Source organism: Ambystoma mexicanum, chromosome 4q (genome assembly GCF_040938575.1).
Source record: "Ambystoma mexicanum isolate Mex_15411 chromosome 4q, UKY_AmexF1_1, whole genome shotgun sequence".
Lineage (NCBI taxonomy): Eukaryota > Metazoa > Chordata > Amphibia > Caudata > Ambystomatidae > Ambystoma > Ambystoma mexicanum.
In genome coordinates this window covers 1,238,908,602-1,238,930,664 of record NC_090928.1, presented here as the reverse complement: position 1 = coordinate 1,238,930,664, position 22,063 = coordinate 1,238,908,602, and the positions used below count along the sequence as shown (strand labels likewise).

The 22,063-nt window shown below is 47.4% G+C and overlaps 1 protein-coding gene across 3 annotated transcripts in view; it reads right to left on the bottom strand.

Moving 5' to 3' along the window:
• The window catches only part of LOC138468309 (zinc finger protein 318-like), a 295,350-nt gene that overhangs the window by 5,652 nt on the left and 267,635 nt on the right, over positions 1-22,063 (bottom strand). For all 3 annotated transcript variants that reach the window (XR_011268240.1, XM_069608803.1, XM_069608804.1), the window contains exons 5-9: positions 10,907-11,006; positions 9,600-10,018; positions 8,250-8,444; positions 6,948-7,047; positions 176-294 (exon numbers count right to left, since the gene is read on the bottom strand). Coding sequence is in view for 2 of the 3 variants with exons in the window: in XM_069608803.1 (XP_069464904.1) it covers positions 176-294; positions 6,948-7,047; positions 8,250-8,444; positions 9,600-10,018; positions 10,907-11,006 (933 nt within the window). In the remaining variant the exon portion in view is untranslated. The remainder of the gene's footprint in view (positions 1-175; positions 295-6,947; positions 7,048-8,249; positions 8,445-9,599; positions 10,019-10,906; positions 11,007-22,063) is intronic.

Sequence of the window (22,063 nt, the reverse complement as noted above, 5' to 3'; positions counted from 1 at the left end):
CCAAGGCTTTTCAGTCATTGCGATCAGGATATCATTCTAAATGTGATCAAGGAAGAGGGTTTTCCATTTTCCAGGTTTCAATAATCTATTAAGTGTCAGCTCGATGTGAAGAAGGCTTTGTGAATTTACATTATAAATAGAGGGGTCAATTACAGTACTGTAGATTAAGGCAAACCTTGTATTGATTGTTGTGACTGTAACATTTGATGTGCTGCTCGCTGCGTATCGGATCTTCAAACGTCTCACCACAGAGTGTGCAATAAAACCCACTGAGTGGAACCATGAACTCTGAACCTAGAGTGAAGGAAGTTAGAAGAGAATCAAACCGTTAAACATCGGACACACATTTGACAAATTATTGTTTGTTATTTTTCAGAAGTGACAAACCTCCACCATTGCTTTGCAAAATCCTGCAGAGTGAAGGGAATAGTTTCTTACCTGTAACTCCATTTCTCCAGCATTGGTATCTTTCATGGATTCACATGCTTAGAATATTCCCCGTCGTCAGGCTGGGAATCCCCGGTACATTATATAGACCCTTTCCCGTAGGAAAAACTTTCGACGCTTATGCGTCCTATCCATCTCGTTTTGTACCATGCGTGCCCGCGCCGTCAGGACGCCATGATATAAATACAGGACCCGCCCCCGCGCTTCCTCAGATTTCAGCCCCCAAAGTAGTGGGGGAACCAGTTTGCATGGCCAGGGGAGGCAGGCGGGCGCATGTGAATCCATGAAAGATACCAATGCTGGAGAAATGGAGTTACAGGTAAGAAACTATTCCCTTCTCCAGCATTGGATCTTTCATGGATTCACATGCTTAGAATAGATTACATAGCAGTACCATCCCGAAGAGAGGAGGCGTGCATGCAAACTCACATACTTTCCTCACAATGCCAGTTCTCTATGGTCGTGTACCCATCGGCAATAGTTAACATAGAGAACGAACAATATTCAATCATAATTGCAACCAGATCTAACCCCTCAACCGGGGCTTACCTTATTGGAATAGGTGTCGAAGCACCGCCTGTCCCATCCGAGTATCTTCGGCATGTTGTTGTGACAGGCAGTAATGGCGGGTAAAAGTGTGTGTAGCCGCCCAGGTAGCCGCCATGCAGATGTCCCCCAGAGGGACTCCAGACCACAGCGCCGTCGACGATGCCGCCGCTCTAGTGGAATGAGCTCTTGGGCGTCGCAAAAGAGGCTTCCCAGCCTTGGAATGGCAGTACGAAATGGTAGACGATACCCATCTTGACAGTCCTTGCTTTGAAATGGCTTTGCCTTTAGCACCCAGACCATAGGCCACGAACAATTGCCTCGTTTCCCTGAAAGGTTGCGTTCGATGAAGATAAAACTTGAGAGCCCTCTTCACGTCTAATGTGTGTAACGTGCGCTCCGCTCCCGAGCATGGCTCTGGAAAAAACGTAGGTAAGACAATAGAGGAATGTTTATGGAACGCTGAAGGCGCCTTCGGTATGAACTGTGGGTTAGTGGCAAGGACCACCTTGTTCTTAAAAAATCTTAAGTATGGTGGGTCTACCATTAGAGCTTGGATTTCCGAAATACGTCGGGCTGAAGTGATGGCCACCAGGAAGGCCAATTTCCAGGACAAAAACTTTAGAGACGACGATGACATTGGTTCAAAAGGAGGTTTCATAAGAGACGCCAACACCAGATTGAGGCTCCACACCGGAGGAAATCTCTTCACGGGAGGGAAAATCCTGAACAACCCTTTAAGGAAGTGCTTAATCAGGCGGTCGCTGAATAATGGTGCGGAATGTCGTTGACGTGTAAACCTGGAGATGGCGGCTAGGTGTACTTTTATCGACGACACCGATAAGCCCTTTTGAGCTAAGAACAGCAAGTATGGGAGGAGCTGTTCCGGCATAATCAACTGCGGATCCAAACCTGGTTGATCCCCACACCACTGACAGAAACTCCTCCATTTGTACGAGTATGAAGTGTTTGTGGAAGGTGCTCTTGCCGCTTGCAGAATACGACGACACTCCTCCGGAATCGTTAGCTGGCCAAATTCGGCGAAGTCAGGAGCCAGGCCGTCAACTTGAGGCTGTCCGGGTCGTGATGCCAGATGATACCCTCCTGTCGAGACAGAAGGTTGGGGATCTTCCTGAACCTCATTGGCTCCGCCGCAGCCAAGTGCAGCAGGTCTGAGAACCATACCTGTCTGGCCCAATACGGGGCTACCAAAATCACCCGACATGGGTACTTGAGGATCCATTGCAACGTCCTCCGGATAAGAGGAAAAGGAGGGAATGCGTACAGGAATTTGTTCGTCCATGGGAAGGAGAACGCATCCCCCAGTGAGCCCTGCTGAGGCCATCTGCTTGCGTACTGTGGGCATTTTCTGTTGTCCTTCGTCGCAAACAGATCGATGGAAGGATGTCCCCACTTCTTGAATGCATGTTGCAGTTGCTGGTCGTTCAGCACCCATTCGTGAACCTCGTTCATTTCCCTGCTGAGGGCATCTGCCTCCACATTTCTCACACCTGGTAGGTGGAACGCCAAGATTAGCATGTTGTGTTGCAGGGCCCAATGCCAGATTTTCTGTGCCTCCGTCGACAGGGACCTGGAACGTGTTCCTCCTTGTTTCCTTAAGTAAAACATTGTAGTCATGTTGTCCGTCATGACACGCACCACAGAGTCTCTCAGTTGAGGAAGAAAAGATTTTAGAGCCCATCGCACTGCTCTCAGTTCTAGCAGGTTGATATGCAGGGAGGACTCTTGTAACGACCATCGGCCTTGTACTTGTAACGTCTCCAGATGAGCTCCCCATCCGCTCAGTGAAGCATCCGTCACCACCGTCTTCTGGAACTCCGGTTCCAACAGAGGCATTCCTTTCGTTAGATGAGTAGAAACTCTCCACCAGCGGAGTGCTTGTACCAGTTGTTCGTCGATGACCAGTCTGTCGGACCAGCGACCTTGGCTCTGCATCCAACGGTCCGCTAGAAATTCCTGGCAAGGTCTCAAACAGGCGGCAGTTGTTTATCAACCGAATGCAGGACGACATGGTCCCTAGCAGGGACATGTATTTGCGCACCGACACCCTGGTACCGCATTTCCATTCCGACGCCTTGCTTTGTAGCTTCAGTATTCTTTCGCTGGATGGTCTTACAAGGCCTGTGTGCGTATGAAACTCCGCTCCTAGAAAGACCAAGGTCCTCGAGGGCTCTACCGAGGACTTGCTGAAGTTTATCGCGAAGCCCAGTTCCTGTAAAAGGGACATCGTGGCCCCCAGACTGTTTCGTGTTTGTTCCATGGACGAGCCTCTGACCAGCCAGTCGTCTAAATATGGATAGACATGGTGACCGTCCTTCCTTAAATGGGCCGCTATGGGGGCCAAGCACTTGGTGAACGTCCTGGGGGAGGACTTGAGACCGAACGGGAGGACCTTGAACTGAAAATGCTTTTGGCCGACGACGAACCTTAAATATCTCCTGTGTCGTGGACGTATTGGGATATCAAAATATGCGTCCTGAAGATCTAGCGACGACAGATAATCCATGGGTTGCACTGACCTGATAACCTCCTGGAGCTTTAGCATTTTGAGCTCTTTAGCCATTTGTTGAGTACCCTCAGGTCGAGAATGGGCCTCCATTTTCCATTTGGCTTCTTGACGACGAAGAACCGGGAATAAACCCCTCGTCCTTCCTGTGCCACAGGAACCCGTTCTACCGCTCCTTTTTGTAGCATAAGCGCCACCTCTTGTCTTAGAACTCGAAGGTGGGGCTGGGCCGAAAACACTGGCGGAAGACTCGGAGGCTTGTTTTTGAATTGCAGCGCATGACCCATGCGAACCGTGTCCAGAACCCATCGATCTGTGGTGATACATTCCCATTGGTCGATATGATGAGAGACTGGACCCCCCAGGACGTTCCGAAGGCCGTCATTGGTTGCTGGTTTGCTTGTCCTTCGTCGACGAGGGACCCGAGCCTCGTCGTCTGGAGGCTTGATAATCTCTGCCTCTACGTGCCGACTGGGATGCCCGTCTGTAGCCTTGTGAAGAGTATGAGGGCCTGTTAAATCCACGGTCCCTAGAGGCTCCAAAGCGGGAGTTTCCGGAGGCGCCCCTAAAGGGGCGAAAAGAGCGAAAACTTCTACCTGTCTGGAGGGCGCCAAGAGAGCTAGCGGTATCTGTGTCTTCCTTCATCCCCTTCAAGGCTTCATCAACCTTATCTCCAAACAGATGTTCTCCTTCACATGGTATGTCTAGAACTTTGTACTGGACTTCAGGTCTAAAAGTAGTACATTTGAGCCACGCTTGTCGACGAAGTACTACGCCATGATTGATTTGTTTGAACCCCGACTCTACTAGGTCCACCGCAATATTAATTGCATGGTTTGAGGCCTCCTCGCCATCCCGTACTAGTAACATGGCTGCTTTGCGATGTTCTTCCGGCAGGTGTTCTAGGATAGGGGCTATTTTATGCCACATCTCCCTATCGTAACGCGATACAATCGCCAAGGAGTTGGCTACTCTCACTGTCGTGGCGCCGACTGAGAGCACCTTTTTCCCAAAGGCGTCCTGTCTCCTTGCCTCGCTTTCTGGAGGGGTTGAACATTTTTGCTGTACTCTGGCCTTCCTAGCCGCTGCCGCCGATACCACAGAGTCTGACAGTGGCTGTGATGTTAGACATTTTGGAGTGGACTCCGGAGCTTTAAACTTTTTCTCAATACGCCCCTTAATAGCTGGTTCCGAGAACGGATGACGCATCGTCTTGAGACCTTCTTGCCATAACGTGGTCCAGGATTGGGATGGCAAATACCGATTTCCTCCTTTGACCCATGTGATCAAAAAGAAAGCAATCTTTCTTCTGCTCCCCAGGGATTAAGCCGAACTCGGAACACGCTTTCCCCATCATTCCATGGAAGGCTCCCACATCATCCGGAGGAGATGGTTGTGCCTGGCTCCTCGTAGACTCTACCTCTACATCCGAATTCCATGTTGGGTCTCTCGACGGTGACAGGAAGATGTCCGACCCTGAGTCACCTCGTATAGAATCGGACTCCGATAGCTCACCCTCCTCCTGCACTCGAGGACGATCCTTCGCCACCTGGGAGGCCGAAGGGCTTTTGGTCGTTGTGCGAGCCGCTTGAGCTTGTTCGTCGACGGAAGGTGCAGAAAATATCGACGATGAAGTGCCAGGCTGAGGGATCTGCGTATCCAGACGCTGCAGGAGCTTCTGAAGTGTATTAAGCACATCCAGAGACAAAACCGTCTGGGGGGTCAGCAGCGTCGAGGATAGAGGGACCACACCCCCACTCGCACTCGTCGTCGACGTATTGGAAGGCCGTAGGCCCAAGTCCGACGGCTGCATAACCATGTCACCTTCTCCTTCCACCGACGACCCCGGCAAGGCCGTGTCTTGCAGCAGGACCTCAGGGGGGGCCGGTTCACAAACCTCTGGCTGCCAGGCCATAAACTGAGTCCCCGTCGATGAAGGAATCCCCACCGCTGCTGCCTGAATAGTAATCGGCATCGTCAGCGATACCGGGGTCGACGAGCCAGTCGCCGGCACCGAGCCTTTAGACTTCGTAGCCGATTTCGTTGCCGACTTCCCTGCTGAAGCGTCTCGACTCACGGAAGACCTAGGACGGTCCCCTGAGGAGGATTTTGATGCCGCTTGCCTCTCCGTCTTAGAGGATGAGGAGGACTTTGTGTGATGAGGAAGACCCAGCATGCTTCCCCGCATGCTTGTCCACAGGGCATTTTTCGACGGGCCTCGCCTTCTTCGAGGGAGGTTCCGACTTGCTCCTGGAGGCCGTGGAGCCAACTTCTGATGCCGGATAGGCACCCGCTCCGTCGTTAAGCCAGTCGACCAACCTTCTTTTCCGATCTTTAAGGGTTTTTTGGGAGAAACCCTGGCATATCTCGCATGTATCCGCCATGTGGTGCGGGTGGAGACAGTAGATACAATCCATGTGGGCATCACCCTCATAGACTTTTTTGAGTCCACATGTCGCACAAGGACGGAATAAAGCTTTTCCGGACATATTTTCTTCAGAACGGAACTTCGCCGAAGCGAAAACACAACCTAACTTCAATTAGCAGTAACCGCGAGGATCCCACTACTTTGAAAGACGGTTGAAATCTGAGGGAGCGCGGGGGCGGGTCCTGTATTTATATCATGGCGTCCTGACGGCGCGGGCATGCATGATACAAAACGAGATGGATAGGACGCATAAGCGTCGAAAAAGTTTTCCTACGGGAAAGGGTCTATATAATGTACCGGGGATTCCCAGCCTGACGACGGGGAATATTCTAAGCATGTGAATCCATGAAAGATCCAATGCTGGAGAAGTCAATTTACAAACACCTGCCACTATAGGTTTGTTACACTAGCTTTACATAGCAGCTTTCATATTCCAATATTGGGCACTTTTTCTTCTGACCACAGTAAAAGCTTAAGAGATCGCACAAGGGGTTCACACAGTAATAAGACGTTCAGACAATTGGCATGGTTTCCTAAATAAGAAATATTAGCATCAAATCAGTTGCATTCAAATCATTGAGGACTCGAGGACGTATCAAAACCAACACCTGTATGCACAGAAAGGGTTGTGTGGGACATAGGCCTCGGAAATTCCTGGCAGCCAAATCCCAACAAACAAGTGGTCTTAACACCCCTGAAAAAGTAGTCTGTGGCATTGAAGAGATCACCAATCTACCACATAATATCTGCATGGACACAAGCTAAAAGAAGACTTTAACCAGCAAATGCCACAATTCTTCGGTTTTCAAAGCTCCTTTTGAAGTCCTTGTAATAAAGACAGCTGCAGTGAGGACCACATACTTTTGACAGGGAATCATTCATAGGAAGAAGCCATGAACAGTTAAACACTGGTGCCAGCTATAGTTCTGTAAAGCACATCTGGTACTTCTAAGGCAATTACAAATGTGCATGTGTAAAAAGAACATCTTTAGTACATACCTTTGGCTGGGATGGTTATTTTATTGAGACTTTTCACTGCATCTTCCTTTGTTTCACCCTCACTCTTCGAAGCCCATGGTCTTGCGTCAGGATCCAGAGTCTATTTGCAGTGATAGAGGTATACAGGCTCATACCACAAGATACGTGTTTCACTTAATCCATGAACAACACAACTAAGATTAGAGCAGTGTAAAGCAAGAGCTTTAATAAGCCTGTACTCCTACTACACAGGCGAACCTGCTAACGCGCACACAAACATACACACCAGTTTCCACATATACACACTTCTACAAAGGGATGCAGCGGTGGAAAACGAAAAACAAACGTTAGAACAGAGCAGGTGCAGGTCTACTGCTCTTTCGATTCTTCAGAGAGGAGCCCTCCATTTTACGTACTGCTAGGCATAATCAGATATATTTATTATTTTATTAAGGAAAGAAACAGGCTTTTACTTATAAAATGCAAGCGACCCTGCAACTTTGAACACCCTCTGTCATCAGTCCTTTTCTTCTGGTTATTGTTTACTTTTCTCTACTAGATAATCCTTTGCCTAAAAAAACATACAAAGGGTCTTGCTCAAGGACCTATGAATAGTTTATGTAACCATTATGCCATTTAAGCTACTCAACTTAAAACGGTCCAGGATGCAAGTCTTATAGCACCAGCCAGTCTCTGACAACTTGAAATGCATACCTTTTTCCAAAACAGGCACAGCTTTATAAAAGGTAGGCTTTCATATGTAACGAGACACTATACATGCCACTGCATACGAGCCATGGCAAATCCAACAAGTTTCAGCTGTTATATGTCAAGTACAGCCTCAAACTCAGGTCAGGACTCAAGTACAGCAATACAAATTCACACCATTCCATGTGAAATCCCTGAAGTACTAGGCACATAACATACGTCAAACAAAAAGACACTTGGGAAGTGTGGACATGTAGCACTCTTTGCAGTTAACTGATAGCCAAGGCAACCAAATGTAACTAAGGCACACACAGATTAACCCAGTTACAGAAACTCTGATTGCCAGAAATATACAAAAGGATGGAATAATGGAATCACTAAGGCGGCGGTCTATTCCTATGCATTTGCAATTCACCCCTAGCCACACACCAATAGTTTTGCTTCCACACTAGGTTACACTCAATTGACACCTTTCCTCCAAAAACTTAAAGAACCTGCCTTACAAAAAGCAAAAGGGAGAGGGCTCAAAATGAGATTTCTCCCCTGCCTAAAGGATCATTAAGGTTACCCTATATTGTTAAAAACAAACTAAGTTTAAGGGGCACACATACATACCTGTTGGTGCTTCTTGTGGTGCATGTGTGAGAAAAAATCAAGCAGTGTGCCACAAAAGGTGTTGCATTCCCTGCACCAGTGGTTTCCAGCATCGTAATATTCGTAAAGTCCTGCTGACTGCACGGCAGAGTCTGACAGCGGCTTTGTGGGCTTGGAGGTTTTGCCTTCATAACTTTTTGGACTGGGGCAGGAGTCCTAAATTGAAGAAAAGAGCAAAGATGTGTTTAGAATGTGTCAGGATCTGCATCACAGGACAGATCCCAGAGTGAAATGCAATGAATGCAAAGGGCAAACACGGGACTGACTCCTCGCTCAATCCGAATAACTCATAAGGGCAAGCGCAAGACTGCTCTCAACTCCAAGGAAAGTGGGAACAACCAATCAGACCACGAATAAGCAAAAGCTGCGGGTTGGATTCTGAAAGTCATCCATTCACCAAGTTAAAAATGAATGCGGGAAAGCTACAGCAACTTGCTTACTTTGCCAGACCACAAGTAACTTATTAGTCAATGTTGCTGGCCTCAAGTTTCTACTTCCAGCAACAAAACAAGTTTAGCAAAACTCCAGCCTCATTTGTAGATAAGCCCTTTAAGGCAGTGAAGTCACAGATGAAGGCCAGAAAATGTTGATGTTAATCGACAGTTAAACCTAAGGGGCATTGCCATTAAATGGCATTTTCAGGATTACGCATTTCCCCTTTCTTAGTTCAGATTCATCACTGAAGGATCATCTTGCATGCGGTTCTGCAAGCATGCCATTTCAGAGTCACAGCGACACACAGAAAACACAAAGGAAATCAATGAATGGACAATATTCCTGTGATTATCCAAGTGGTGGGGTGGGGGGAAGGGGGCGCAGGGGATGTTAGAGAAGCAGCCTTGGACCAACCAAACCCAGCTGTACAGCCTACTCCTCACCATTGCAAAGATGTTTCTGTCCCATAACCCCTACCAGCTACAGCCAGATGGGTGAGCAGATACTGGATTCCCCCCCCCCCATGTCCTCGGCCAGAGGAGCCAAGTAGTGGAACAAAAGGGATGCCTGGACTGCCACGCAATCGACACAAGAGATCGAACTGCCAAAAAAAAGACATAGCAAAAACTATGGGGGTTGGCATTTTGTCTTTACGGTTTATGTCCCACAGATGTCCACAGGTCCTCCGACGAGGTGGAATGTGTCTGTGAATAGACCATTGGGCTCATCCAGGGATTAGCATTTCACAAAACAATACATCATTTGTGCAGGACCACCATTGTGGGAAATGCACCCTAGTACACATTGTTTTAAAACGTGTATGAGCAAATTTACTTGTCAACAAGGCAGAGATATAAACCACATATCTGATTTTACCATGATAGGGGAAAGGGATGCGTCTCTGCTTATGGACCGCTCATGTTTACTGCGTTTTGTTTGGGATTTCGGTTTTTCCATTTTCCTGGATTTCACAGCTATGCTGTTTTTTTCTTGGCTTCGGGATCGCTCTCGTTTGCTAGACTTTTCTCGACTTCTGGACCGCTCTCGTCTACTGGACTTTTCTTGGCTTCTGGACCGCTCTCGTTTTCTCTCAGTTTGCTTCCGTGTTTTGCCAATATCAATCCCTAGGATTTCTGCTACCGTATCTAGCTCAGACTGTTTCTCAGAGGCCAAAGTGTCCTCTTTCTTCAATATGGTGAGCTGATCCACAAGATAGTCATGAGCCCGTTTACGCTCTTCCACGGCAGAATCCTTATGACCTTCTCTAGGTGGATGCTTCACGTGATGCAGCTCCCCTGCAACAATAATAAAAAAAAAAGACAGAAGAACAAAGCATGGGTTAAATAAAACGTCTAATACAGTTTGTGCTTGCATCATTACGTATAAAAGGGTCAGATTTCCATAGGTTCCAAATCAACTGATGGGTAATATATCCAAGCATGAGCCACAGACGGGAAGATTTTAATAGCCTAGTATAGGTTGTGGTAGTAATGCAGCTACGCTAGAGTTTTGGAAAGGAACATACATATTACCAAGGTGGGCTCCAGATTCTTTCGATGGGAAAAGAAATGTCAAATGGGAACTACGGGGATAGGATCTATAGGGTGAAAAACTAGATTTACACTAATTTTAGGAGGCAGGCCCTCTGGGCCAAGAAAGCATGGCACACTATGCTGGCACTGCAGAAACATGGCCTAAACAACATACAGGCCAATTTGTAAGCCAACAAACCTACGGCACACAATGAAGTGAATTACTCACAAAAAGGAATTTCTTTTCTACTGAGAAATGGATTGCTTAATGTTCTATAATATTTCCTGAAAATGGGCAGCTCTCCTAAATGGAGGACTCCACTCCGAAATAAATCTACAGACCAACATATTGGCGGTCAGGGGATCTTTCTAGTTTTTAAAGCTTGCATGATAAACTATTTCCTCTGCTGACCCGGCTGCAATCGTTAGAACCAACCCATCCAAGGGCACCCATGTGGTCATTTCACGCAGGCGGGGTACTTAGGGGCCTTTGTATAGGTTTAAATGATTACAGGGACAAAAATGAAATGAATTACCCTGCTGCTGTGATGTCAATGGCGGCGTGTGTTGAAACTAAACCCAATATATTTATTCGTTTTAGGATGAAATTTAGTGCAGATGTCTGCTTTGGAAACAGACTCGTATTCATACCCATCTTTTTACGTATGTGATCCACCTCCTTCTGCAAAAAAACGATTTTCTTTTGTAGGTTCTCGCGGTCAGCTTTTAATTTCAACCTCTCTGTAACCACCTGGAGGAGAAAAGAGTCTGTCAAATGGTCAGAAACTCCATTCAGTGATCTTGCAGATAAAGCTGAATTTGCAAAGAGAGTTTGGAAACCACACAGGCCCTGAACACAATTGGTACAGATTGCTTTGTGGCTGTTCAATACATGTCACACGTTGTAATCCTTTACACAACTGAAGTGAAGTTTATTCTAAACAACTGACAGCTTTACACATTTATAGTACAGGTAAATTATTGGAGGGTTATCGTCACTGGGTCTTAACTGAACTGGATAATACAACCAAAATAAAACATCCACCACCCCTGATCCCTCTAGCCAATATACAAAAATAAAACAAACAACCTTGTGGCCTCACATCTTGTAGTCGGCAGATAAGCAGAACATTTGTAGTCTAATGTTCTCACCTTCTGTGGTAATGTCTATACTACAGCTTTCACTCAAGTGTGGCAGAAGTACTAATTAGTGGACTAAGCAAGAAACTATGCCAATGTTTCCATAATGCATAGTGACGCCAAAAGATCAGTTTACAATCCACCTGCCTGTCTATTATCCTCCCCACAAACATACTGGCTTCACCCACGATTGTTCCTTAACTAGAGCATAGTCAAGAAGATGGAAGGCTGGATTCCGAATCACGGAGTATTCCTACCCTTACATCCAGCATTAATTTAACAAGAGGTTGCCTTGAGTCACAGACACAATGGAACGGGGGAAACGGCCAGCAGTAATTTAACAAGATGTTCTTAAACGTCACAGGTCAGGCTGCACCAAGCGCAATATCAGCCAGGCCAAATGCCCTTCTACTCTTGGTAGGCCTGGTACTTCGGACAACCAAGGCTTTCTGGCGGCTTTCAGGAGAATTGGCTTCTTTCCCTAGCTTGGGGGATTGGGGGGGGGGGGGGTGTAAAATAATGCCATGTGAAGTAGTCCACTGGCATTTGGGGGGCCTGGATGCGTTTGTCCCTGCAAGCAAAGAGAATGAGTTGCAGTGTTTATGGGAAAGTGGGCAAAGTAAATGTGAAAGTAAAGGTGTTAAGGAATAGTTCAGGTCCATGTGGTTTGTGGCAGCAGCACTGGGGAACGTTTAACCAGAAGGGTGAACCCATTATCTAGGATATGGCAGCACTGACACACAAGGGCACTTGCCTAGCCACTGGCTTGAGTGCGAGTGTGATGGAGCTTGATATTTAAGCTCCAGCAATGCTCTTGCCAGGTAATTGTGATATCAGCAAGTATAAATGTTAGGCACATTTTTCTTCAGGCCATGTGGTCAGGATCTTCCAGCATATATTCCTAACTCAGTTAACATTATAAGCGATTTCCTCAAGCTCACCAGGCTCTCCAAGTGGTAGACTTGAGAGCAGCCCAGGCCTAACTCAAAGTAGGTGGAGTGGGATGGTTCACAGGTACAGAAGAACAAGTTATTTACCAACTGTAACGTTCTTTCGACTGGATGGTACTCCCACGTATTCCTCCTTTCAGATCTTAGATATCTCGTCTCCCAGCTCTGCTGCTTCGGAAAAAGAATTTCACCAGAAGGCGCTGTGCTCAAAGCCACAGAGTTGAAGTCCCTCGAGGGCCGCCGTCGAGAGTGGACGTCATCCACAGCATAAAGGGCTGGAGCCGCGCCCGTTACCGCAGTTCTGTTTTTACGGTGTTAATGGTCGCATCAGTTGATCTGGCTTTCATAGTCCCTTGGCTCTTAAGGAAGTTCAAGTGCACCTGGCGTAAACTGTACGGAGGGGTAGGCTAGGAGTGTCGATGAGGAATACGTGGGAGGAACATCCAGTCGAAAGAATGTTATAATAGGTAAGTAACTTGTTCTTCGAATGGATTGCGTCCTCCCACGTATTCCTCATTTTCGATAGGCTCCCAAAGAAGTAATAATTTGGAGGAGGGAGTACCAGAAATTTCAATCATGGACTGAATGAAGGACGGCTTTTGCAAATAAGCCTCCTTGATATGATGTAGAGTCCAAGCAGTAATGCTTCACTAAAGTTTGCATTGATGACCAGGTGGCCGCGGCACAAATATCCTGCACCGGAACGCCCCTCTGAAGAGCTGTAGAAGTTGCCATAACCCTGGTTGAATGAGCCCTTAGCCCATGTAGCATTCCGAGATTGCTAAAACGATCCATCTGGATAGAATTTGCTTAGACACTCCAAGGCCTAACACGTGTCCTGTATATCCAACAAATAGTTGGTCACATTGTCAGAAATTTGCCAGTCTAGAAATATAGAAACCGAGAGCCCTTTTTGGGTCCGGTCTGTGCAATCTCTCCTCTTTACTTGCATGTGGAGGAGGGTAAAAAGAAGGTAGGGTAATCCTGTATGGAAATCGGAGACTATTTTAGTTAAGAAGGATGGTTTGACCTTTAGAATTACCTTGTCCCTATGGAAAATGGAGTGAGGAGGCTTACAAGAGAGCACCTGCAACTCGCTCACCCTGCCACTAGCAAAATTGTTTTCAAAGTGAGAAGCCTTAATAGGCAAGAATGTAAAGGCTCAAAAGGGGCACACATTAGAAATTTTAAAACAATTTAAATCCCAGGTGGGAACCAGAAAAGGCGTTCAAAGGGTACACATTTGTCAGTCCTTTTAGAAACTGGGTAACTAAAGGTATTTTAAAATAAGAAACCTCTTCCGAGGAGCGCTTGAAGATAGATAGCGCTGCTAAGTATCCTTTAATAGTGCCAACTTGGAGCCCCAAATTGGCTAAGGTAAAAGAAAAGACAGTACTGTTGGAGTATTACATAAGAATGGGTCCACATTCTTATCCCTGCACCAGATACTGAACTTGTTCAAACACCGATACAGGGATTTTGTTGCTGGCCTCCTAGCCGAAAGCAAAATCTCCATTACGTCATCCGGGAGGTCCCAATCCTTATATCTCAGCCTCTCAGAAACTATGCGTGAAGGCTGAGTGTCTTGACCTCTGGATGGAGAACCCGACCTTCCTCTTGCGAGAGAAGATCCTCTCTTTGTGGAAGACGTATTGGAGGGCAGATGGACATGTCCAGAAGGTCCGAGTACCACATCCTCCTGGCCCAATCCGGGACAATTAGGATCATGGTTTTCCTGAACTTTCTCAACCTCCTGAATACATGAGGAATCACAGGGACTGGAGAAAACGCGTATACGAGTGGAAATACCCGGTCCACCATGAACGCGTCCCATAGAGCTCCTCTTGGGGGAAATTCCCTTGAGCAGTACAGTTCACATTTCCTGTTGACACTGGTCGCGAACAGATCCACTTGAGGGGTTTCCCAAAGGGTGAAGATCTTTTGAAGGACTTCCTGAGCTAGTTCCCACTCATGAGAGACTGTGCTCTGCCTGCTCAGAGTGTCCGCCGCCGTGTTCTGCTCTCCGGCTAGGTGAACTGCCGACAGAGATTCCTTCTTGCATTGCCCAGAACCAGAGCTGCATTGCCTCCCTGCACAGTGGTAATGAGCCTACACCTCCTTTTGTTGAGGCAGTACATGGCCACAGTGCTGTCAGTTATTATCAGGACATTCTTTCCCCATAGAGAGGGCAGAAAGGCCTTCAGCGCTAGTCTGATTGCCCTCAGCTCCAAAAGGTTGATGTGTAGTTTGGTCTCTGATGGAGACCAACGACCGCTGATTGTCAGATTGTTGGTGTGGGCTCCCCAACCCGTGAGTGAGGCGTCCGTCACTACCGTTACCTATGGCCATGGTTGCCAAAAATGTTCTCCCTTGAGGATATTTTCCTTGCAAGTCCACCATAGAAGAACTTGAGCCACTCTGGCCGGGACTTGCAGAAGATCTTACATCTCCCCCGGAAATTGGGACCATTAAAGGGATCACACCCTCAATCTGGCCCCTGGCACCAGAAAAATGCAGGATTCCATGAGGCCTACCAACCTTAGAAAATCGAAGGCCGGCAGATGTTGGGCATTTTGAAACTTTGTTACCATCTGCTGAATGTGGTGAGGTCTCTCCTCGGGAGGCGAGGCTTTCCCTGAGGAAGTATCCAGGACTGCTCCAATGAATTGGAGTCTTTGACTTGGAATCATCTGTGACTTCTTGTAATTGAGGGAGAAGCCCAGTCTGTGTAAGAAGTGGCAGGTCCTGGGCAGATGTTCCTGGGCTCGTTCGGGTGAACTTGCCCTAATTAGCCAATCGTCCAGGTAAGGGTAGACTTGAAACCCCCCTCTCCTGAGACTCGCTGACACTACCGCCATCTGCTTGGTGAAAAACCTCGGGCGGAGGTCTGCTCAAATGGCAGAACCCGAAACTGATAGAACTGCCAACCACGAACCTCAGGTACTTTCTGTACTTGAGATGGATTGGCACATGAAAGTAAGCATCCTGAAGGTCCAACGAAACCAGCCAGTCCTGAAGCTGAAGAGCCTGAAGGAACTGAGAAAGGGTCACCATCTTTAACTTGTCCTTCCTGAGGAATTTGTTCAAATTCCTTAAGTCCAAGATGGGTCTCAATCCTCAGTCCTTTTTGGTAATGAGGAAATACGGGGAGTTGTTGCTCTCCGCTACAGGTACATGTTCTATTGCACCTTTCTCTAGCAGGGTTGAAATCTCCTGCAAAAGGAATTTTGACAGAATTGGCTCCCGGTGGATGATCTTGAGGTCTTTGTTGAAAAGGAAGGCAGTAACAATGGGTCACTGTCTCTAACGGAAGTGGAATTACAAGAATTGAAGAATGGAAGAGGGTGCACAGCTTGTTTCTTTTGATTTTGAATAGATTAGTATCTGTTGAGTATGCTTTTAGATTTTACTTCAAAGGGTGCAGCCCATTATACCGTGTCACCGTGTGGGACACTCGTTATGTGCTGAAAGAGAAAGGACCTATAAATAAATGTTCTAACCCTATTGGGGGAATTTAGGTGTGCAGCCCACACCGAAGGCTAATTAGCCTAGGTCCTTTCTCTTTAATCACTGTCTCCAACGCCCAGGCATCTGAAGTAACCCCCCGCCATTTGTTCAGGTACCGAGTGATTCTGCCTCCCACCGGGGTCTTGTAGGTTAAGACCTCAGAGTGGCTTTGCAGCAGCTGCAGAAGCGGCTGAGGAGGAAGTAGCCGCGGCTGATCTAGCACCTTTCCCTCTTCCACCACGAGAGGGTTTTCTCTGTTGGCCTCTTTGACTGTCCTGTCCCCTCCCTCTTCCAAAAGAGGAGTAGAAACTAAAGGGACGGCTCCTCCAGGAAGATGACCCTGCGTTGGAGTGTTGCTGAGGCTGTTTTATAGCAGCACCAAGTGATTTATCTGCCGCTTTCGAGGTCTGCAGCTTCTCCAAGCTCTCGTCTGCCTTGCTGCCAAACAGCCTCAAGCCGTCAAAGGGCATATTGAGTAATTTGAACTGCACATGAGGTGCAAAGCCAGATTTTCTCAGCCATGCAAATCTGTGTAGGGCCGTGCTAGATGCCATGGACTGCTTACACTATCAGCAGTGTCCAATCCTGACTGGAGGCATTCCTCCATAGCCTCCTTTCCATCTTTTACTATCGGCAGGAAACCATCCTGTTCCTCACCCTCCGGGATGTGTTCAGCCACTGATGTCATACAGTCCCACAGGGTGTATGTAAATCTTGCCAAAGTGTAAATTATATTTGTGGATTTAAGGGCCATGCTGCTCGAAGTGAAGACTTTACGTGCCCAAGCGCTGACTTTTTTGTCATCCCAGTCAGGTGGTATCGAAGGATAAGTTGACTGCCTAGTGGAGGTTGCAGCATGTACCACCAAGCTCTCTAGCAAGTGATGCTTAGATAGGTACTCGGGATCTGATGAGGATGGCCTGTACTTTCCCCACAAACTTTTTTATTGACTGCAGGCACCGAATCTGGGGAATCCCAAGTTGCCATCACCCTCTTTTGCAGTGCCTTATAAAAAGGGAGGACAGGGTCCCTTTGAGGTCCCTCATTAAGGATGTCTGTCATATCGTCCTGGTCGAATCTTGGGGAAGCGGTTTTCCATCCCATTAAGTCAATGACTCTTCCCATTAGGTTTCTATACCGAGGGTCTGCATGATCTGCAGGGTCTACTCTCTCAAACTCTACTACAGGGGAAGTATCTAGGCCACTGGCTGACTGAAGGCAGTCCAAGTCCAGCCCTTTTAGAATTTGGGTCTACTAGTTCCTCAGGAACCTCCTTAGTTCCAAATCTAACCCCAGCTGAAGTAACATCCTCTTCAGAAGACTGTTCCTCAAAGATAGATGACATATTTGGAAAACTCTTGCCTGGGTTGAGGCTGGAAGATTTTATCTGGTAAAGAGGGTGGCATTGATCTAGGTGTAGACATAGGCGTCGGTTTTGGCATTGGAATTAAAGAATGCCTTGACAAAGGCGTCGATGGTATGGAAGCCGGCTTTGACATTTTCGAAGGAGGCTTAGACGTAGTCGAGAAAGGTCTCGACACTGTTGCAGAAGGTATCGTCGCCATCTTTGATGGCGGCCTCGAGACTGTCGTTGAAGGCTGCGTCGATTCGATATTCGACATCGATGCCATTTTGACCTCTGTTACCCCCGATCTATGCACCAGTGGTTTCATTCTTTTTTCATGAGGTGTCAGAGAACTTTCCGCCGATGACACCCTCGACTTGGTCGGATCTCACGTGCTTAGTTTTTGATTTCCTTCTGTCACCTTTGGAGTGGACAGGGGCATGCTCTTCACGCAGCTTTTTCGAGGGGGTCTGGGCCGCTTTCTTGAAAATGTTAAGCATCAAAGCCCTAAAGGCCTCCCATTTTTCAGGGGAATTGTGCTTGGAAGGATAGGAAATAACCCTTCTCTCAGACGAGGAGGAAGAAGATCTATGACCTTGCTTCTTCAATGTTTTTTGGACGAAGACAAGGATTTCCTCGAGCGACTTTTAGACCTCGATCTCCTCGACCTGTGTCGACTTTCCACTCGACCATACTGAATCTCTTTGTTTGTCTTTTCGAAGACTTCTAAAAGATTCCTCCCCCACCGCCAGCTTACCTTTCCGTTCCTTAAGAGCCTTATTGGACATAGCCTGACAGGAACCACATTCGTCAAGCCGATGGTCAGGGCTCAAACACCATAGGCAATTGCGATGAGGGTCGGTAATCGACATTTTTCTACCACACTTGAGACATTTTTTAAAACCCGTCTTGGGTGTGGTTGGAGTCAATCACAAGGACATTTAGAAGAAAAACTGATGCGCCATTTTGGGACACGAAGCAGGGCTCGGAAAAACGGAACTGAGTTAACGGGCGCGGCTCAAGCCCTTTATACTGCGGATGATGTAGACGCTCGACGGCGGCCCTATGAGGGACTTCAACTCTGCAGCTTCGAGTACAGCGCCCTCTGGTGAACATTTTATCTGAAGCAGCAGAGCTGGGAGACAAGATATCTAAGATGAGGAATACGTGGGAGGACAATCCATTCGAATACTGCTAGGGAGTGTTACTAAAGTTCACACTCTTAGATGTACAGGCCTCCAATTCTTAGATTTGGCATGAACCACCCAAAAGGTTTGGTAGCTATGGGTGAACAGCAGGCTTAGTCCAGGAGGGAGAAGGACTGCAGTAGATTGCAAAGACCTTTGAGCACAATTGCAGTCAAGGAAACACTTACACACTATAGTTATATACAAATATGCTTATTTTTTATATTATACACTATGCAATGTTCAATTCAAAATATACTTTGGGTAAGAAAGTAAAGTTTCATATATACATAATACACGGGCCGTGTAGTTATGGTTAAGTTGCTAAACTCATAGGAAGAGCACTTTTTTGGCGGCTTATAACTTCGCCCCCTGGACGAATCCTCACCAAACTTTGCAAAAAAAGTATATGGCCGGCTCTGAATTTTTTCACCAAGTTGGGTGAGGGGGTGATAGTTATAGCACGGGGGGTGGGGGGAGGCTGGCGGTCCCAAAATAATTTTTTTCTCCATTGACTGAATGGGGAAAAACTTTGCGCACGGCTACACCCCCAACGGCTGGACGGATTTTCACCAAATTTGCATCAGGAGTGGGGGCTTGGGCCAGAAAGCGTGCTTTTATGTGTTTGGTGGCAATCCGACAAGTAATTTCTTCGTAAAATACTGAAATGTACGTCCCGAAAAATGTGATATCTGGGTCTGCTCTGCGGACCCATTTCCCTGTTCACTGCACGGACAGAAGTGTCATTGGATCACGGTACGGCGTGGTGTCGGAGAAGTTTGGACGCGGCCGGTGGTTGGCTGGAGGGAAGTGTCCTGTGCGCCAAACTTTTTGGGGAAAGCCGCCATGGTGGATCGGAGGACAGTGCAGCGGCGGAAGTGTCTGGAAAATGTACCGTACGCATTGTGTTGGCGGCAATAAGGGAGGGAATGGCTGGGGGAGTGAGAAGTGGTTTATATTTGACATATGGAGGCTAGTATTGTCTGTGGTGATTGGAGGCAGCTGTCGTAACAGTCTCCTAGCTTCTGCCGCGACCTGTTTGCGGCGAACTCTTTTCGTGGTGAGTGGTGGCAGGTCATTTGCAGATGGGGAGTGAATTGCACATGACATAGGTTGGGTGGGAGCGCGGGTGGCGGTGCGCTGCGGATGGAATGCGGTAGTTGGGCACATGGAGGCATGCATGGGTGAATGAAGGTGCGGTGGGTCTGTGGAAGGATTACATTATTGGGTGCATGGCCGAAGCCCGTAGGGCATGCACTGAGGAGCGTAGGGCTGCAACATGCACACCGCAGGAAGGCATGTTTGAGTCTGCATCCGGCACAGGGTGGTGCTTGCATAGTGCGGGGTGTGCAGATTGGTTACAGTAGCGTTGGTGCTGCAAATTGAATGTGGGTAGGTTGGCAGTGACACAGTACTTTGCAAATGGGAGTGGGTACGCCTATAGTATGTGAATGAAAGTGTATAGGGGTGCAGGAGAGAGTGTTTTCTTTCCACATTGTGTTAACTGTTGCAATTTGTTGCTACATAGCTACCTGGTGGTGCACAGCTTGGGTAGGACTGGTGGTGGCAGTGGTGTGTATGTCGATGGTCGTAGTTTGTGAAATGGTGAAATGCATTGTGGCATTATGTTGCTGTAGGTGTGTTCAAGGCCTATGCTGTGTGCTGAATTGTTGAAGTAGGCCGAATGTTGTGAAAATGTTGTTAGTGACACAATCCTTTGTGAATGGCTGTGGGTAGAGGATGTGGTATGTTTGTGCATTCTGGTAAGTGCAACCTGTGTTCGTGATTGGGTGTTTTATGGTGTGGGGGAGTTGGGGTTAAGTGCTGCTACCTACGTGTGGCACATTTGTGCCAAATGGTAGCTGCCCACATGACCATTATGTTAACTGTTGCCAATTGTTGCTGCGTAGCGCCATGGTGTACAGGTTGGGTAGGAGTGTTGGTGGCAACGGTGTCTATGTGTATTGTCGCTGTTGCTGATATGGAGACATGCATGGTGGCATCACATTGCTGTGAGTGTGTTCAAGGCAAAGACTATTGGATGCATGGCCAAAGGCCGTAGGCCATGCATTCAAGAGCCCAGGCCCGGAGGACACGCACGGCAAAAATGCATTTTTCAATGGGCATGAGTTAGAGGGTGGTGACATGTAAGGAATGGGTGTGGAGCACATTTAAGCCATTATAGGCCACTGTTGCAAACATATTGTGGCTAGGTTGGCAGTAGCACAATACTTTGTGAATGGTAGTGTGTACAGCCATAGTATGTGATTGAAAGTGCACAGGGATGCAGGAGAGTGTGTCTTGTTTGTACATTATGGTAACTGTTGCAATTTGTTACTGCATAGCTCCATGGCGGTGCCCTGTGGTTGGAGATGCTGTAGTGAAAAGTCACGCTGTGTGGGCACTGGGTGCAATGCTTGTATACTGTCAGTATGTTTCAGGGTATGGTTGAAGGGCAGCTTATATGTGCTTGGATAGTGTGCTGTGTGCACAATGCTTGCAGTATGGGCATTGTTGTAAACATGTGTTTACGTTACCAGTGAAACAATCCTTTATAAGTGGAGGTGTGTAAGACAATAGTATGTGAATGAAAGGGCGTAGGGGTGCCGGAGATAGTAATGTTTATACATATGGTAACAGTTGTATGTAATGATTTGTATGTCCATTGCAGTGTCGAGGCTGGTTAGGAGTGCTGATGCTAGTGGTGCATATGTGCATAGTGGTAGTTGGTGATATGCCGACATGTATTGTTGAATTACGGTGGTGGGAATGTGTGCAAGGAGAAGACCCACTGGAGCAATGCAGGTTTGGCAGTGTATGAGGCACTGGGTGGTGATCTTTGGAGAATGCGTGTGGAGCACATTGTTGACGTGCTACAGCAGCACAAGTGAGTTGCAAAGCGTGTATTGTGCATTCTATGGTTGTGGTGATATTTGTAACATGCTACAGTATTTGGTGTGCGGCAGGAGATGGTGCAGTGAGAAGTTCGGTAGTGTGGCCACAGGGTGCAGTGCGTACATAATGGGAGTATGGAAGTGGGTATTGTTGAAGGGCAGCTTCTATGTGGTTGGTTACTCTGCTGTGTGAAGATTTAATGAAGTAGGGCCAATGTTTTGAAGGTGGTGTGCATACGTTGGCAGTGACACAATAGCGTGTGAATGTTAGTGCATAAGGGTGGTGGAGGCTGCGCTATGTTTGTTACTTCTGCTAAGTCTGACATTTTCGTGAATGGGTGTTTTATGGTTTCGGGGAGATGGATAGAACTGCTGCTACGTACGTAACATTTGTGCATAATGTTAGGTGCCTACATGGTCGCTTGCTTGGATGTATATTGTTGTGGTGGGTGTGGAAAGGGTTGCAATGTTGTGTGGAAAGCCAAAGGTGTGCTGGGGGCACGTTAGGATGTTTGAGGATGCTGCAATAGTGCTTCTTTAGCAGAAGTTCCTGGTGGAGGGGCTTTGCAATCAAACAGAACGTTTACTGAGATTGCTTAACAGTAAATAAGGAGTGGTATATAGAAATGACAGTGTGCAATGCAGAGGTTTTGTATGCGATTGATGCATGCGTGTTGTGAAATGTGACAGCACCCAATTGGTGGAGTGCTGCAAAAAGTGACCGTGCAAAGGGAAGAAGTATTGCCAGAGCTTTACTGCGCCGTGGGCCACACTGTAGATGGGAA